Source organism: Triticum aestivum, chromosome 4B, assembly GCF_018294505.1.
Source record: "Triticum aestivum cultivar Chinese Spring chromosome 4B, IWGSC CS RefSeq v2.1, whole genome shotgun sequence".
In the NCBI taxonomy this organism is placed as follows: domain Eukaryota; kingdom Viridiplantae; phylum Streptophyta; class Magnoliopsida; order Poales; family Poaceae; genus Triticum; species Triticum aestivum.
This window is the reverse complement of record NC_057804.1, coordinates 1966106-1984582: the sequence shown is the minus strand read 5'-3', so window position 1 is coordinate 1984582 and position 18477 is coordinate 1966106. Positions and strand designations below refer to the sequence as shown.

The 18477-nt window shown below is 41.9% G+C and overlaps 2 protein-coding genes across 3 annotated transcripts; both read left to right on the top strand.

The window, feature by feature from the left end:
* The first annotated feature begins 3233 nt into the window (after positions 1-3233).
* On the top strand, positions 3234-9455 carry LOC123090484 (probable staphylococcal-like nuclease CAN4). The gene is made up of 8 exons (XM_044511788.1): positions 3234-3483; positions 3570-3713; positions 3825-3877; positions 4691-4744; positions 7743-7902; positions 7991-8059; positions 8294-8416; positions 9086-9455. The coding sequence occupies exons 1-8, from the start codon at positions 3340-3342 to the stop codon at positions 9260-9262; spliced, it is 924 nt and encodes a 307-aa protein (XP_044367723.1). The 5' UTR covers positions 3234-3339; the 3' UTR covers positions 9263-9455.
* A 3669-nt stretch (positions 9456-13124) lies between these two features.
* LOC123090483 (short-chain dehydrogenase TIC 32, chloroplastic) lies at positions 13125-17565 on the top strand. 2 transcript variants are annotated; one of them, XM_044511787.1, is made up of 8 exons: positions 13125-13360; positions 13442-13673; positions 15226-15305; positions 15486-15639; positions 15739-15817; positions 16264-16348; positions 16790-16836; positions 17175-17565. In XM_044511787.1, the coding sequence occupies exons 1-8, from the start codon at positions 13249-13251 to the stop codon at positions 17331-17333; spliced, it is 948 nt and encodes a 315-aa protein (XP_044367722.1). In that variant the 5' UTR covers positions 13125-13248; the 3' UTR covers positions 17334-17565. The 2 variants fall into 2 exon arrangements, with proteins under 2 accessions (XP_044367722.1, XP_044367721.1); XM_044511786.1 differs by having other exon boundaries at positions 13146-13673.
* The last annotated feature ends 912 nt before the right edge of the window (positions 17566-18477 follow it).

Here is an 18477-nt window from a genome sequence, read left to right as displayed (position 1 = left end):
GCGACAGCAACCTGTACGAGCCCAGCGACAAGGCCGAGGACGCGGAGCTGGTGAAGAAGCTCTGGGACTACACCGCCGACCTCATCGCCTGATGATCAGTACATGTAGATGAGATGAGATGAAGGATGGGAGGAACTCAAGCCAGTGGTGCAATGCAATGTACAACAAGCAGCTGAGTCTGAGTGTGCCAGACTAGTCATCCTAGTATCTGTGGTAAAACAGAGATAGGGAAAGAATTTGATTGATTCATGTGTGTCTAAATTCCGTTTTATTCAGATGCGAGAAGAGATTTTTTGGGCTGTGAGATACTCCCCTTCCTAAGGGAGGATGGATGGGGACATGGATAATCTAATCTCGGGCACAAATGCACCCGTGTGAACAGTAAATACCAAAAAATATCAATACAAATAAAAAAAATCAGGATTTTTTTTATAAACATCGACAAGATTTCTAACATCCTGCAAACTTTCACCTTGAAATGTCATCCGTGGAGTCCTGTACAAAAAAAATCACGGCTCAAAAAGACACATTTTTAGGAACTTTTTTGGCACGCACCTCTTGGATGTCTTTTCGTGGGAAAATTTTGGAGGATGTTGGAAAACTTGTTGGTGTTCTTCCACAAAAAAAAAAATCATATTTTTTTGATTTTGGTTAATAGTTTTTCGCAATTTGTTGTTCATGCGGGTGCATTTGTGCTTGAGATTAGAGTAATAGTTTCGCAAATAATTCCCATTCCCCGCCTGGTATGTCCATATCTCATTGTTTTGCCACCCACTCGCTCTCCACTCCCATCCACCCATGGAAAATAGATTAAATTTGCGAGACAAACAGCCCCACTATTCCCCCAATTCGCAACAACTAACCAATGCCTTCGGCAACCTTTAGGAGGAGAAATGGGAATTTAGTGGAATGAGTTGTGCAGAGATTAAACATTGGCTATTAGTTAGTATATTAGCTGTGGAAATGCCTAACAAGGGATGAGCCGTTTTAGTCCCAATCCCTTTTTTCTGTCAAATGGGTATTAGTTGTGGGCATTTTGGAGAGATGTGTATTCCCTTTTTTGGTTAGCGGGAATTCATGAAGGATTGACAAGTGAATGAGAATATAAGTTGTGATGATTGGTGAAGATGTTCTCTGTAAATTAATTCCCTCCCAATTCTCACCCCTCCCTTAATAATAAAATGGTGGGAGTTAGACACTAAACTCCCATGCCTAAACCCTCATAGGTTCTTATTCCGATGCCTAAACCCTCTAAGTTATGCTAGGTCATTTTGTCCAATTTAGTTAGAGACATTGCGTGTTTAAAGCACCAGTCGTTCAGTTCAACTCCGTTAGATATAAGTAAAATAAAGAAGACAAAATAACTAATTATTTTGTCTCATGTAGATGAATGTAGTGTAGACATTGTGTTCTAAGAAAACCTCCAGTTTAATTAAACTTTGTTAGATATAAGTAAAATAAAAAAGACAAAATTAGTAATCAATTTGTCTTATCTAGGTGAATATAGTATCAATATATGTTGATGTCATTTTAGTACTTATAAATTTCATTGGAGAGCTCTGGAGTGTATGTGCGTAACAAAAATATCTCCATGTTTTTTGTTCCTAGAGTGTATTATTATCAATGAAATTCAAAATAACATTGAGCAATGACATAACTAACTACAAAATAATGTGTGGCTTCGAGGAATTCCAGATGGACGGTCTACTAAACCTATGTGGGAAGGGACTCGAGGGATATGTGCGGTGGAGGAGCTACGACCAAGTAAATGTGCTAGGACCCACTCAGCCTAGTAGAAATTGACTAGGATATGAGAGCAAAAGGAGCCATGACAGTAAAAATGTAGGACTTGCCTTCAATTTTGCCTGCCAAGGTTTTCAAGTGTGGCTCTGCCACTGGATATGTGGACTGCACCTACATCGTGATTAGTTCATCGGAATTAGAGATAAGGAATGGGAGTTGAGGATTGGGGAGATTAAAAGTCCACTTGATTAGAGGGATCAGGGCTTAAGTAGGATGGTACATGTATGTCATCATGATCATGCTCCTTCTCGAAAGCGTTGCACCTGCACTCATACAAGGGACACGGGCTTAATTAGTATCACTCGCGATCCTTGTCGTCTGCCGCAAATTCCACTTTGCCCATAGGACAAACCCCATCTCAGTGGCAGCGTATATAGCCGTACTTAAGAGCATGCCTCCAAGAACCTACACCGAGCAAAGGGCGAAGGTTTTTGAGGATTGTATGTCTTGGATGCAGCCACCACAACAGAAGTGTTGTTTCACAAGATTCTCAAGACACGGGAATAAGAAAAAAAACGGGATTGGAGTGTCATGTCCTCTTTAATCCTACGGGATTGGAAATTGGGTGGAATGGAGAAATCGCATCATTCGAGTGTATGACGCCACCAGAAAAACAAAAGAATTGTAACAAGAGGTCCAGCTGCGAGTTGCATCGGCGGATCACCGGGGCCTACGCCAACAATTTATGTAGATTTTTTTTAGGCAGAGACCGTACAACAATAGTTCTACAATAATTTTCATTAATAAAGTCTAAAAATTTTATGTGCAAAGAAAGAAAAACAAAAGATGGATGAATCTATCTAACCAATGTCTGCAGGAAAAATAACTAAATTAAAGACAAATCAGACTATAAACTTGACTCAATCCAGTCTTGGAGAACTTGATAATTTATGTAGATTAGCTGATGTGACAACAGAACAAGCAGCATGGCAGCTTGCTTACTAACGAAGCAACACAAAGGCACGAGAGATACACATTGGATTGGATTAGGGGAGGAACCAGATCGACTTTTCAGTGTTATTAATTCATTTGGAATCAAAAGGCACAAGCTTTTCCTCCCACTAAGCTATCTTTTCCACTTTCTTCATTCCTTTCTTTTTTATATGCATGATGTCTTTCTCTTTCATATGGCTTGAATAGATCATGGGGAACACACCAGGGCGGCATCAAGAAGGACGATCATGGTGTCAGTGGCAACCATGCTCTTGCTCCCACTCCGAAAGTGCTTTTTGAGCTCGAGCTCACGTGAGCCTGAGTGAACAGTAAATAGAAAAGAAATGAAATAAAACTTAAAAAATCTGAAGTTTTTTTGTACCAAACATTGGCAAATGTTTTCATTGCTTGCAAATTTTCATCATGAAATGATATTCGTGGAAGATACGAAAAAATAAATTGATGCGAGCTCGCGTGAGCTCGAGCTCAGTCCCCACGCCTCCTTTACACTAAGCGAACTATTCCACTTCTTTCTAATATTTGCCCACAGCAGCATATATAGGACGGAGCCAAGCCATACATATCTAGCTACCTGATTAGACCATGGGTAACACACAGCAGACCGGCGTGAAGGAGGAGGATCATGGTGGCAGTGGCAACCAGCTCTCCGTTTTCCTTGATCATGTCCTGGCCGGCGTTGCTGAAAACCCTCTCGCCGGAGGGCATGACTTTGAGGCAACCTCCATGGTACGTACAGTACGCCGTAGTCAGTCATCTATACGTGATAGATAGATTCAGTGACTGATCTGTGTCTAATTTGTGCGTGCGTGCAGTTGAAAAATCGCAGGATAAACAATACTGATGCATACGGAGGAGGCATCAGCAGCAGGAGCAGGACAGATGATAGTCTTCGTCCATCACGGCGGGGGCGGCGGCCGGTGCCGGAGGGCTTGCAGTTCGTGCTCAACACTTTACCGGTCAGATACAATAATTAACAATCCCTCACTTAATTACCGCCAGCATCCAGCAAAGTGATCTTCTCAAATACGACTAGCTTATTACATGCACGGATAATATCACGCGTGCAGGTTGACCCAAGCTGCATTGGGGATGGTGATGGCTTCACTGCTCATGTGAAGGAGTACGCAAATTAACTCAGCCCACACGTACCCAGCTTTGCTTTCCTCTCCCTGCCTCACTTCAATTTTATCGTATCCTAATTTAATTGGTTAAATTATACTCCCTCCGTCCCATAATATAAGAACGTTTTTGACACTAGTGTAGTGTCAAAAACGTTCTTATATTATGGGACAGAGGGAGTACACTTCATTATACATAACAAGAGCTAACCAAATTACTATTTGAACATGTAGTTTATGCTAGTATGCGTGCAGGATGATAGCATGTCCGGAAAATCAAACTAAGAAGTGAAACATAGAATTTATTTATTTATTTTGCAAAAGAGTGAACCTAGAAATTAATCAACTACTCCCTTTGAAAAATTAATCAACTACCAGTACTGCATGAAAGACTAAAACCTGGGCAAAACAATTAATATACTTGGAGAGAGCATAGTCGGCGTCATCAAGAAAAAGTCCATTATTGTTCCCTCCATTCCACTTTATGTGGCTCATATGTATTTATAAATGCTTTATTGTGTTGCATATGGCAATACTATCTCATTATTATTACTATTATTATTATTATTATTATTATTATTATTATTATTATTATTATTATTATTATTATTATTATTATTATTATTATTATTATGATTATACATCTGAACCTGAATTGAGCAAACATCTGAATCTGACTGAATTGAGCAAAAAACGGATTCAAATTCATATTCGCTTACGTCAACCGAAACATGTGCTGACATTATCTATTTTTATATTGTATTATTATTTGTAATGGCATGGAAACATGTCTTATTCAGCATTTCTATGATCAGGATGGCAGGTGATACAAACAACCGAGATCCAAAGCAATACCGAATAAGAATGAGGTGTGTATTAATCTTTAACTCGATAGTAGTAATGTTATTAAAGATTATGGAGTAACTCACTGGCTTACCACATAAATGGGTGAAGTGTCTAGCATATTGTGTAGAGCTAGTCCTTTTTTTTTTTTGCAGCCCAAACTTTTCTTAAGGGAAAAGAAATGATAGTATCCATAGATGGAAATGCAATGACTCATGCAAGTAATGAAGTATACTTATCTATTTAATTATACTCTTACTAGTACTACATGTAGTAGTCTTCAACACTTCTTTTGATTGGTTAAGGCAAGGCTTTGATAAGCAATTAATTACTCCATTAGAATATAGTTTATTTCAAACAAAATTGAGGTGTTGGATTCGTAATAAAAGCAGTTACTTTTGCTTGTGACTTTGTGTTACATAAACTATACAGTATATTAATTGAGTAATTTTTAGCCAAAGCCTTTTCTTAACCAATCAAAATATGTCCTGTATTTTGCAATGGAGGGAGCACTTTTTAGCAATAAATGATTTTTCGTTAAAATTAGTGTATACATTATGAATGCATGCTGGCCAATAAATATGAATGTCAACATCAGCAGATGTTGTTTCTTGATCACGTACATGCATCTTTCTTTCTTTATTTGCACGGAGCATGTACTCCCGACGTTCGGAATTAGTTGACGCTCAAACTGATGTAAATTCCGAGTGGAGGAAGTATGTAGATGGAGATGGTGGATGTGGAAAAACAATTCTAGTGATTACAAGGAAGATCCATGCGAGCACGTCCTGAAAGGACATGCCTACAAATGGCAGAGACCAGAAAATTACATAACCGCATATCTCAATAAAATCCTACATGAGTGCACATGCGCACTTCTGGATAAATGTGTGCTGATATGCATTGCTACACAAACCCACATACATGATCGGCATCACTGACGAGGTTTGGCAAAATGTCACTGCAGATGGGCTAAAGAAATACACATCAGTGATGTGGAGCTCATCATTGGCGGGTCTAAAATTAATAGACCTGCTTGTTATGTGCATAATTGATTGGTTGGTTTTAGGCCCATCAATGCTCCACATCACTGATGGGCCTAAATGGCAGCCTTATAAAAATTAGGCCCAAATACCCCCGTCTGACACCTCTATCACCCCACCCTCACATAGGGCACCCCGCCCACCCACCTACAACGAGTTGCACTAGCGCTTGCCGATGAATTCAAAACCCAAATTCTGAAATATCATCCCCCGCTCATCTCTAACTGGTGAGATTTTGACCTATTTGTGATAAATTAAAAAACCATAAATCCTCAGATCTCACCCATTGAAAAAAATTCAAATTTTGCGAGCACGCGAGATTTTAACTCATACGGCAGACAAAGCACCATGTTGCATATTTTCTCCTTCTCTCTTCCACCCTCCTCTCTTCCCTTCCATCCTTCTCTCCTACTTCCCGTCGATATGGAGCACCTCAACTATTTATGTCACCCTCCCGTAGGAACATGGTAGAGGCCACATGGGAGCTTCACTAGCATTTGAGATGAGTATGTCCTCCCGCTGTGAGTTTGTTATTTTTCGGAAATTAAGGATTCCTATTAGTGCCAAAAAATACATATGTTTTTATCATGTTTATTTTTATCGAGTGCCTCCCCCCGGATCCAGAATCCAAAACGAAAATCAGGATTAGGAGTTCAGGAAGAAGGCCGGCATACCGTCAGCATATGTGGAGAAACATTGAAAGGTCAAGACGTCCATCTTCTAGGGTGGCTTTGGGGGCCAAGACAACATATGTCTAATCACGCTTATTATTTTTGTGTTCGCCATCAACATGATCATTTTGAGTACTCATGATCCCCAAACATTGCATGCAAAAATTGCAGCCATTCCAGTGAATGCCACCCACCAGCACTATGGGGTGGCTTTTCTCGCACCCCAAAAGAACACATCATAGGTACGTGGCGCTTGCAACCCGTCACTGGGGACATGATATCACCAACGACATGCTCCAACCCAATATGTGATAACATCTCATCACTGACGGGCTGCATAGTACTCATCAGTGATGAGTGTTATCACTGAAGGGTAAAATACTGGCTAGTGATCATGTTTGTCATCACAGGCCTTGGATCACGAATGGGGCCCAAATGCATTAGCCACCAGAGATTTCACTCATGTATGATATGGTGTTCTGTGCTACTACCTCCGTCATGGTTTTTGGGTCCCCTTAGTATTTTATGCCAAATTTAAACCATGGATTTAAATAACAAAATGTTAATTAATGCATGTCACAAAAAATAGTATCATTGGAAACTATGTTGGAATACGAATCCAATGATATAATTTTTTATGACATGCATTAACATTTTGTCAATTAAATCTATGATCAAATTTTGGCACAAAATACGAGGAGGACCAACAAACGACGACGAAGGTACTAGTGACGATTGTGTACATTGAATTGGTATAGATTTGGACCTGGGGCTTCAAAATTTAGTACATATAATTATTATTTTAATATACAAATGTATTCTCTGTTTCGAGCGCCAGAACATATATTTAATTAAAAATGCCATAACACTACTTATAGAGTTGAATGGCAATTTAATGTGTGTAGCTACAATTCGAATTTAAGGATCTCTAATTAAAAATTTTAATTATTGAGAAATTGTAATATATTATTTTGATTTTTAAATGTTAGAATTCATTTTCTGAAGTATTCAAATATCAAGACCAAAATAACTCATATATGTATAGTAGAGCTTGCCCATAATGTTTCTTCATTAAGTTGGATTTGACCTTAAGCGTGTCTTAATTTAAAATATTGTCTATATTATTTAGCTCTTATATCTTGGGTTAAAATAACTAAGTTCTAGAAAACATCCAATGATGATGGTACAGTACTAAATTCTAATTGTGGCCCACAGACTATGGGCTGGTTAATTAATGATTAGATCTCATGCCATCGAGTTTTATAATAGGTTGTGAGAAGAGTGCACTTACTTTTGTGAGTCAACAACAGAGGGATTGATGCACCGGAGCTGAACATGGAATATGGGAAGAAGTCAAAGAAAGGGTTGGTGAAGCTTATTGGAGAGAAATGCGTTGAGATTCATGTGTATGGGATGGACCACTTTGATCGATATATTGGCGACATCTACTGTGACGGCGTCTTTATCCAAGTGAGACAGAAAATATGATCCAACTCATACATCTTTTTTTAATTTTCTCAGAGCGAGTGACCGTGATTTTTATGTCTAAATTCTTCAGGAACAAATGCTGAAAAGGGGCTTGGCCTGGCACTTCAAAAAATATGACAAACGTCCTGAATTCGCACAAGTAGGACATTTCATCGCAATCCATTTTTTATACCCGAAAAGAAATTCACTCTAGCACCTTCAATATAATTATTAATTACAAGCTGCTCCATATAACTTAATAATGTATAATGCATGTTCGTTACTAACCAGTGGTACATCAAAACTATGCCTACATTAATTATGTGGTTTTTTCATCCTTAATTATATTGCGAACGAGTTTCTCTCTCACAATTTGACTAATTGTTTTGTTCAGTGGGAGAGAGAAGCAAAAATGGCACGTGTAGGGCTTTGGATATCAGATAATCCTCAGACACCATGGGACTGGAGGAGGGATCATCCCATGAACAAAAAAAAGGAGAATGCAGATGACATTCAGGTCAGCGGAACTTTGGATGATCCTAGAGGGCCATGGTTATGGCAGTGAGGTTACCAAGAGCTTCATGTATATGCGGAGCTCACCACATACTCCTACATTTTTTTAGATAATGGAAGAAAAACACTCTTTCGGCCTCTGCACCATGATATGCACACAGCCCAACAGTTTATTACATTGTTCAAAGTGGTAAATATACTAACACAACTAGGCTCAAAATAATCGGGAAGACTAGAGCATGTGTCTAAAATGCCACCCATGCATTGTGAATAAGTGCCTGCACCACAAGTTTGTCCTTTACCTGCTACAAGAGATAACCGAATATTGCAATAAAACTGATACAAAATAAGATAACCTGCATATCAGAAGAAATCTTTTTCCTGTCAAAAATAACATGCCATCATTGGAGGGTGGTTTTCCGTATGAAATGCTTCGGTTGACGAATGAAGCACTTTTGACATAGGTGGTCTTTCTGTTGATGCTTTGTTAATGTATACTTAATAACATGCTTTGTTAATATATACCTTTCGCGCCAGCTTAGGTCAAAAGGATATGTATGTATGTATGTATGCATGCTTTAACTTGCTATAAGTTGAGATACACTAGTGCATATGTTGTGTGTGGGTCGATGTGAAAGCAAAACTGACATCCAAGAGCTGTAAATTCTTGTAGGGTCCTACTCCTGCAGTAGGTGATGTGAAGGTCGGGGGAGGCGTGTCGATGACCGACAAGAACATGAACACGAACTACGCCGCCCTGGCGGGCGCGGTCGCTGGCCTAAGCGCCCTAGGAGCGGGACTCTACCTCATGTCCAAGCCTAAGAAGACGGAAGAGGTTGTTGACGACTGAAGGCGCCGCCTTGGTTGCTTGAGATGATGATAATAAATTTCGATGTAACCTTGTGAGAATCTGAGACTGAGATGTTGTTTTGCTACATACATTGTATTGTTGCTATGGTAGTTTGTTTCGTTCATATGTAAGGTGGTTTTGTCATGTGAATTGTCCTCCTCCCAGATCTGTAATTTGTTTATCTTTTGGTCTTTGTGGTAAACTGGTAAAATTCTCTTGCGCCACTATCCAACTGCCTGTGCTTCCTGAGAAACATGCTTGCTTGTTTCACACCTTGGAAAAGAGCCTGTCATTGTCTCCGCGGGGGAGCAAAGTGAAATTCACACCCTTATCCACCCAAAAATATTCAATGTTTGAGACTTGAAAATCTCAAATGACCTCTGCACACTCGGTTGGCCTTAGTTAACAACGGGAGGCAAATCAAGTTTACTATCCGGGTGCATATTCGACACCATGTGTGGGGAATGGGCCGATCGAAGAGTCAAGCAAGAGAAGGCTCCGACGACATGAAACAAGCATGACACCGAAAGACTGCTCAAATGGTGTATACGGGGAGGATGTACACAGCTCCTGCGTCGGTCGAGGGTACTGCAAAATTGAGTAGTGAATTCATGTCATATATTTGTTATGCTTGCAGGTGTACATTATTTATTGTTTGTACTGGTAATACAAGTGAAGTGCTACTGTGCTACAGAAAATTCAAATACATTGCTGAAAATGTAAATGAGTCATCTCCATCACCATGGGTGACAACAACACTACATGTATGTGCCCATTATCTTCGTGTTGACATGTGCATTTGAATTACATGTAAATGTGGTAGATATGTCTCTTTCATGTGAGAAAAAAGAGTAGAAAATAGGATGAAAATAGTATGGAAATTAGATAATTGCACGTGCCTTGCAACGTGCCGTACATCGCTCCCATGTTGCCGTTGTCCCTGTAGCCTGCATACGTAGTAGTATGATTTGTGTTTTTTCTCTCTTTTTTTTCTATCAGGTTTAGTTTTTCTTCTACTTTTCTGTATTATAAACATTGTTCTAATATTTATTCAATATTTTTCATATATGATGAATATTTTTATTTTTCAAATACATGCTAAGAAATTTCTTAAACTATGGTGACCATTTTTTCTAATAAAATTGAAAAAGTATTTAATATCTGATGAAAATTTTATAATACACACACACACTGAACAATTTTAAAATGCGTGCTAAACATTTTTAAAATAAAACAAAAAGATAGAAGTGAAAAGGTCAAAATAACCAAAAAACTGTTTACGTATTCAAACATGTCTGCGTATTTAAAAATTGATGACTTTGGAAAAATTCTCGAATTCAAAATATGTTACATGTGAACGCAAAAAAATTCACGAATTTGATATATTTTCACGTATTTGAAAAAAATCATGAATTCTAAAAAAATATTTATATATTCCAAAATTTTTTTTGGTGAATTCAAAATAAATTCATGTATTCAAAAAATGTTCACAAATTCAACAAATGTTTGGGAACCTGAAATATGTGCACGACAAACTCAAAAAGAAAAAGAAAAAATACATTTTGAAGTCACATCATATACAAATGCTTAGGATTACAAAAAAGAAAATAAAAAAAGTGCCAGCAAAGGAGAAACAAAAAATTGCTGACTTTATTTGTTTTTCAATCAAATATACATTTTAAGGTTTGTATTTTTTTCACAGAGAGAATAAAAAAAATACATATGTGTAATTACGTTTAGAGTCCGAAAGGAACAAAAGAAAACATGAAGTTATTTCATCGAGTAGAAACATAGACATTTAGGTCGAGTAGGCAAAACAAACTTCGGGCCCCAGCTGTGAGTCAAGGGTTTACTTGCAACCGGGACAACTATGAAAGAAGCCCTAGTTGCCAGTGGAGGATTGACTTGCAACTGGGGCACCTACATCGTGTGAAAAAAGCCTAGTTGGGAGTCGAGGGTTGACTTGTAGCTGACGCAATTAAAACCTACAAAGAAAGCTCAATTGCGAGTCTAGTGTTGACTTACAATTGGGGCAGCTAAGCCTAGAAAAAACAATAGCTGCACTTGTGAGTCGAGGTTTGTCTTGCAACTGCGGCACCTATGCCTACAAAAAAAGCTCCAGTTTGTTAGACGAGGGTTGACCTGCAACTAGGGAAACTACGACCATTACTGCAGGAATGCCTAGCAATGGCAAGCGCGAAAAGCCTAGTAGTGGCGGGCAGACTCTCAGGACCACCGGCCACTGAAGCAGTATTTTACACTCCCCAGCCACGCGACAGCCCCCGCCCCCACCCCCTCCTCCTCCCCAGTAACCCCCGCGTCGTCCCCCCCCAAGCAGCGCGACCGGGGGCCTCGACCCATCTCTCCTCCGAGCTTCCCTCGCTCCTCCCTCCCCCGCCGCCACCGGCGGGCGCCGCCGGGCCCTGCCGGCGGTGGCGGACCTGTCCTTCCCCGCGCGCTGTCCCTCCTGCTCGGGCGTGGTGACCGGCGGCGGTGTGGCAAGGCGGCGGCGCTGCTGCTGCTTGCCACGGTGGCCCTCGACGCGGCGGCACGGACGTTGGCTGTGGGGTGGCACGGTGGCATTGTTGGCCGGTAGCGCCCACCGAGCCTAGATCTGGGCCCGTTTGGGCCCCATCTGGGTTGGGTCGGGCCGGTGGCAGTGGCGAGGCGACGACGGTCTACGGGCAGCGTGTACTTCGTTGGTCGGCATGTTGCAGCGCGGTGACAGGGACTGTCCGGGTCCATGTGGGCCCCGCCGGGCTGTAGGGCCCGGCAAGTCCTTGTCGCCGCATTCGGTCGGCTTCGCTCTTGCGATGGAGGTTGTTCCCTCCCACCGGTCGAGTAGTGCTCGCTCTCGTGGCCGTTGTCTCCTTTCCCTCTCCAGGCCTCGTGTTGGCAGCTCTAGAGAGACGGCGAGGATGGTCCAGTAACCGTGGTGGCACATGTTGGTGGGCGGCTGTGTGGGTGGTGCACTACGAAGTGTCTGGAGTGGTGGTGGTGGTTGTGGATCAGGAGAAATCCTTGTCGTCCTGTCGACACCGATGCGATGACGCCTGCGGGTGCCGTCGGACCTTCCTGAGGGGCATCGGGTATATCCCTTCCCCACTATCCCTCGCGTACCGGGGAAACCCTAGAACTTGTTCGGGCAACAGCGACGGCATTGTCGCATTCCTTTTTGAAGGTGTTGCTTGGTGCGCGGCGCTTCGGGATGCTGGAAGCATGGTGGTACTTCTTCGGAGGGTGCAGCGGTTGCCGGTCTTCCTTTCTTCGTTGATCTGCCCGGTGTCAACATTTATTTCTCTTTTTTCTTCTTGTTTTTCTTTTGGTCTTTTATGTGCTGCGGCCCCAGCAAGCTGGATGTATCGACTGTTTGCTTTATGTATAATATAAATCGGGGAGAAACCCTTTTTTCTTAAAATCATCCCATTGCACTCAAACGAAAAGAATACTCGTTATTATGGTATACATGTATTTCCTCGACCGATATGTATGTGTCGGTAAGATAAAAATCAGACATGTCTGGTTTTTATTTCATGTGGGTAAAAGGAGCAGCTCTTTTTTCATATAATATATAATGGAAAAAATAGTTTTAAAAAGCTAGCTATAACCTGCTATAACCTTTTCAGCAGGGTGCCGCTAAATGGTCGCCTTCATAAATAGCCCGATATAGCTACGCTAGCTGATTTGAAGGCTTGCTGCTAATTTTTCATAGCCCGCTATTTAAAACATTGGTGGAAAATAGGATGGAATTTCCCTCATCAAATCAAAGAAAAAGAAAAGAAATAGTAGGATGGAACTTGCGTGGAAATTGCGTGACCAGGGCTGGCGTGTGGGCCCCACCTGCATTGTGTTGTTGTTGCACATAAGACTGACTGCAGCGGTGGACTCCTTCCTTCCTCTTCTTGGAATTCTTCCTCGTCGCCTCCGCCTCGTCGTCGGTGGAATCCATTCGTCGGAGAAGAGAAGAGAAGAGAAGAGAAGAAAAGATGCTGCCTTGGATCTTCAGCCGCAAGGGCGCCTCGGGCTTCTCCTGGGCGTCCACCGCCGACCACGTCACCGCCGGCATCTCCGCCGCAGGGCTCACCGCCATAGTCACCGGTACCTACTCCACCCGTCCTTTGCCGCAGCCTGCTCTCTCCCTGATTCTATTTGATTCGATTTCGGTGAATCGGCTGGCAGGGGCGTCGAGCGGGATCGGCGCGGAGACGGCGCGGGTGCTGGCAGCGCGCGGGGCCCACGTCGTCATGGCCGCCAGGAACCTCGCCGCCGCGGAGACCGTGCGCCAGGCCGTCCTCGCCGACACACCCGGCGCCAGCCTCGAGCTGATGGAGCTGGACCTCTCCTCCCTGGCCTCCGTCCGCAAGTTCGCCGCCGACTTCGCCGCCAGGGGCCTCCCGCTCAACATCCTCGTGTAAGCCTGCCCGCCCCACTTCTCGCTTCTACTACTCCCAATCATGCGAAAAGCACGCAACTTGATAGTTGAGGTTCAGTCAGGGGTTGTCCAGACGAGGTTCAGGTTCAGGTTCAGGTTCAGGCCCCATCGCGATTTCTTGGGACCATTCATTCAGCTTCAGTTAGGGGATGTCTGTCGGCCATTAAATTCTCAACATCTATTCTGCGTCATACTTACTAGTACTAGGTAGCACAACAGCGAGATGGCTCATTCATCAGTTTGGCTGCAACTTGATAGTTTCGGTCAACATTGAGCAGATTTAATTCATTCCTGGGTTTCTTTTGCACTTCAACTTGGACTAGTATAACATGTTTGTTGGAATATAAATGCTGCAACATTGAGTAGATCAGTGTATCAAAGTTTCACATGAGGAATGGGGAATGGGGAATTTTGAGGAGGCTATAGGCATGGGGAATGTCATGGAGGAGTAATTGGCTTACAATTTCACCACCGACTGGCTTCCTGCTCCGTCTAATCCCCACCAGACACCACTACTTACTACGTACCTTCAATCATACAGTACAGACGAGCTTGGTCATACTGTCAATTAGAGGTTGTGCTGCTAGATTTAATGCGATTTCACCTATATTCAACCACAAATACGTATCTGCTAGCTCGTACAACTACTGCAGCAATGGTGTTATTTTTCAGTTTGTGTGAAAGAAACTCACTGCTTGTATATGCACATAGCCTCACGACATTTCCATGGCATCGCACTGATTTAATTCAGGTTCCAGGACAGCTGCTTGTTTGAAACTTTGAACCACGTTTTAGGAACGGTCAGTTTCATTTCATGGACGGATAATTGATCTGCAAGGGCTAGCTCTGTAGGAGTTGTGGTGGTCCTGTAACTTGAATGGGGCTAGCAGGAGGGGTCCCGACATGAATTAGGGATGTCGGCCAGCAAAGTCAGAGAAACCCCTGCCTCATGAGCAGTTAGCACAACAGCGAGATGACTTATCAATTGGATAGTTTCAGTCAACATTGAGCGGATTTAATTTCTGAGCTTTGTATTTCAACTTGGACTATATATGACATGTTGGTTGGAGTAGCTGCTGCAACTACTAGTTCAGTGTAGCAAAGTTTCACAGGGTGGGAGAAATGTATTTTGGTTGGTTGGTATCTGTAGCTCATGGACAGCCTTGCAGATTCCCAAATTTTACAGAGCCCATCGGCATGGAGGGGTAATTGGTTTGTAACAGTGCCGTCCGTTTAGTTATAACAGTGCAAGTGTCCTGGCATAAGTTAGTCATAGTGTTACTCAAGTGTTTTGCGCAGATCTGAGCGCTTCTTGCACCACATCGTTTGATCCTGGACAGAAGATTATGGTGCTGGTTGTACCTTTCTTCAATAGTAATAATCTGACCTGGTGTATTTTTTTTCAGTAACTGATCTCGTGTATTGAAACTTGGTACATTTCATTCTTGCTGGCTTGCACGTTTGCTGAAGCATACTATAGTAGACAATCGTTTTCCCTGATTACATACATGATGCTTTCTCTGGCTGGCAGCAACAACGCAGGGGTAATGGCGACCCCTTTCTCCCTCTCAAAGGATGGCATAGAGATGCAGTTCGCAACTAACCATGTCGGTATGATTACAAACAAACTCCCATCAAATTGACTAGCTGATGAACCCAGTTAACATACCCTGATACAGAAGCACTTCATTTAAACAAGTTTCCAGACAGTTGCAAACTTGCAATTTCTCCCTCTCCTAACCATCCTAGTTAATTTCTGTCTCACCTAACTCTTCATGTCATAATATTCAGGGCATTTTCTTTTGACACATCTACTATTGGAGACAATGAAAAAGACCTCTCATGAATCAAACGTGGAAGGAAGAATTGTTAACGTTTCGTCAGAAGGGCACAGGTTTGCATACAAGGAAGGCATCCGTTTCGCCAAGCTAAATGACGAGGAAGAGTATGTGATTTCCGTGCAGTCATTATGTTTCCCCCCTGCCATTTTTGCTTTATTTCAAGACAAACGAGTCACTGGCTGTTTCAACATTGCGTTGTGCAGGTATAGCACCATTGCAGCATATGGGCAGTCAAAGCTTGCCAACATTTTGCACGCTAATGAACTTGCCAGGAGATTTAAGGTATGTCTCCTTCCGTTCAGATTGTGTGGTTGTGGCACAGCGCCATGTCTTGGGTTCGTATTATTTCGAGCTTGTTAGGTCCAGAGGGCTCTATGTCCGTGTTTGTTCCAACATGAGTACTTATGCTAGCAAGCATCGTCAGTTGCAATTTTTCTCAGAGTCTGCAGTTACACTCTAAAATCACACCACTTTCTGAAGTAAAAGAAAGCTGAGCGGTTGTTCCACACGATCTTAATGACACGATTTCATTTGTTTCTCTGTTTGTCTGGGTCTGAAATTGTCGGAGAACAATGTGCTTATCTGCCTCCGAACCCATTGCCTGAAAGCTGAACTGTTTGCTCCTATTAACTGGTTTTGCCTGTTTTCAGTTCTTTATCAATATGATACATAGATCTGTGTTGAGCCCAAGCATGTCAAATCATGATTCAATATTTCGTTGATAACAGGAAGAGGGTGTTAACATCACTGCGAACTCTCTGCATCCTGGATCTATTATCACGAACCTTCTTCGCCACCACAGCATCATAGATGGTAAACATACTTGGCAGCAGATATCATGCGGCACTCCTCCTTTGATACAAGAAAATCGTCTTGATTCACGCTTCATCTTGCTTTGAGATTTGAATAGCTCATGGCACCGAAAAAGAAAAGGAAACGCAGTAGATGGCAAGGGTGAGAGGCAGAAATGGCAGGCATCAGTCAAAACGATGCAAATAACCGCTAGCTGTTAAACTAATAAAATGATACATTCATTATGTTGGTCGAAATCAGATAGATCTCCATGGTCAAGTCAAGGGCTTCTTTTTGAAATTGCAGCGACTGATATAATCATCATCATTTTTTGTCAATATATGTTTACTAATAAAACGAATAGATTCGCTATGTTGGTTGAAATCAGATCCCCATGGCCAAGTTCTGCTTTTCGAAATTGTAGCTTGACTGATATCATCAAAAAAATTTCGTTGTATGCAGTTCTCCACCGGACGCTTGGTAAACTGGTGCTGAAGAACGCCAGACAGGTACACTTTGGCACGATGTTCTGTCTTCTTCACAGGGTGGTGTGTCAATTTTACAGTATTATTGCAGAGTCTCCATCATGTTAAAGAAAAGGCAATGAATGTAGCACTCCATGTTATGTTTAGCATGTATGGTCTGCTAGGTGACTAGAGTATTATTGTGTTGGTAGTACAGATCTAGGGATCTCAGTGAGTGAGTGAGTCATTTGTTAACTTGGGCTATGTTGGAAGTCATTTTGGCATTGTCCATTGTAGCTTGCCTCCTGGATCTCTTGTTTGACATACTACTAGGATCTCTCGCGCTGATTTGATTTGGTTTGGATTTGGAATTGGAACGACAGGGGGCTGCGACGCAGTGCTACGTGGCGCTGCACCCGGACGCCAAGGGGGTGTCGGGAAAATACTGGAGCGACAGCAACCTGTATGAGCCGAGCGACAAGGCCAAGGACGCGGAGCTGGGCAAGAAGCTGTGGGACTACACCCTCGACCTCGTCGCCTGATGGTGGATAGATGCTGAGGAGATGAGATGAAGGATGGGAGGAACGCAATGTACGTAATCTTATATAATGTACAACAAACACCTGACTGACTGAGACTACTCGTAGGAAAAAAAAATCTGAATATAAGAGCTAATTTTGTTTACTCCTAAACAAACTTGTGAGATACAAATACATTAACTGGACTCTTGGCCTGGTCCCAGATAAGTCCATGGTTACTGTAAGCCTTTTCAAATTGCTCCGCCAAAGATCGACGTGATATAGCCGCTGTTTCTTCAAATGTTATGTGGAAGAACTCATTTCGCCCTTTTGCAATTTCCTAATTTGTTTTTCGAGTGAGCATACGTGTAGTCTATGGCACTCAACAGAGATAATTGCAGTGAACTATCACACTTTGGCACTCAACAGAGATAATTGCAGTGAACTATCACACTTTGGCACGTCGTAACGGATCAGTACCACTAGTCATATTTTTTGCATGTCAGTACCATCTCACAGCCTAAGCGTTGCAAAACGAACTAAGCCACGTATAAACGTGTATTGACGGTGTATCTGTCAAAAACCACGCGTAACTTTATATATACTTTGTGCCATTCGTTTATTTTTACAAAGTAGAAAATCGCGTGACCGTCCGCCAAAAATCATCCCGCTGAGTCGCTCGCCGTGCGCGCTTGCTGCCTCTGCCCAACTAGTCATATCCTATGCGTCAACTAGTACGCGTATACGTCTTTAAACTCGGAGCCATTCCGGTTTTTATATGATATTAAAAAATATTATATGTTCATCGCGTCGTACAATTAAAGAAATGTTCGCCGCATCGTTTAGTATGTATATTGAACATTTTTTTAATATACAATGATCTTATTTAAATGTATGATGACATATTATAAAAAGTTTATCGTATATATATTGAACATTTTATAATATATGATGTATATATATATGTGTGTGTGTATGATTTTTATCAATATACGTTGCGCACACTACGTTCGGTCTGAAGAATAAACCTGCTGGTCTCTACATTGTTTCTGGGTTGACGTTCAAATTTTTTAAATCACTCTGAAAGGTAAATAAAGTGTTTGTGCACCAAATGTTCTCAACATTTTTGGGAAAAGTTGAACGCATATTTAAAAATTGAAATGTATTT

What these genes read in the sequence shown, in the direction of transcription:
- LOC123090484 (XM_044511788.1), top strand. Translation starts at nt 3,340, where the DNA reads ATGGGTAACACACAGCAGACCGGCGTGAAGGAGGAGGATCATGGTGGC. An exon ending in TCGTGCTCAACACTTTACCG is followed by an intron (nt 3,714 to 3,824) that starts GTCAGATACAAT and finishes TCACGCGTGCAG; the next exon opens with GTTGACCCAAGCTGCATTGG. An exon ending in AGAATGCAGATGACATTCAG is followed by an intron (nt 8,417 to 9,085) that starts GTCAGCGGAACT and finishes AAATTCTTGTAG; the next exon opens with GGTCCTACTCCTGCAGTAGG.
- LOC123090483 (XM_044511786.1), top strand. Translation starts at nt 13,249, where the DNA reads ATGCTGCCTTGGATCTTCAGCCGCAAGGGCGCCTCGGGCTTCTCCTGG. An exon ending in GTTCGCAACTAACCATGTCG is followed by an intron (nt 15,306 to 15,485) that starts GTATGATTACAA and finishes CATAATATTCAG; the next exon opens with GGCATTTTCTTTTGACACAT. An exon ending in AAGCTAAATGACGAGGAAGA is followed by an intron (nt 15,640 to 15,738) that starts GTATGTGATTTC and finishes TGCGTTGTGCAG; the next exon opens with GTATAGCACCATTGCAGCAT.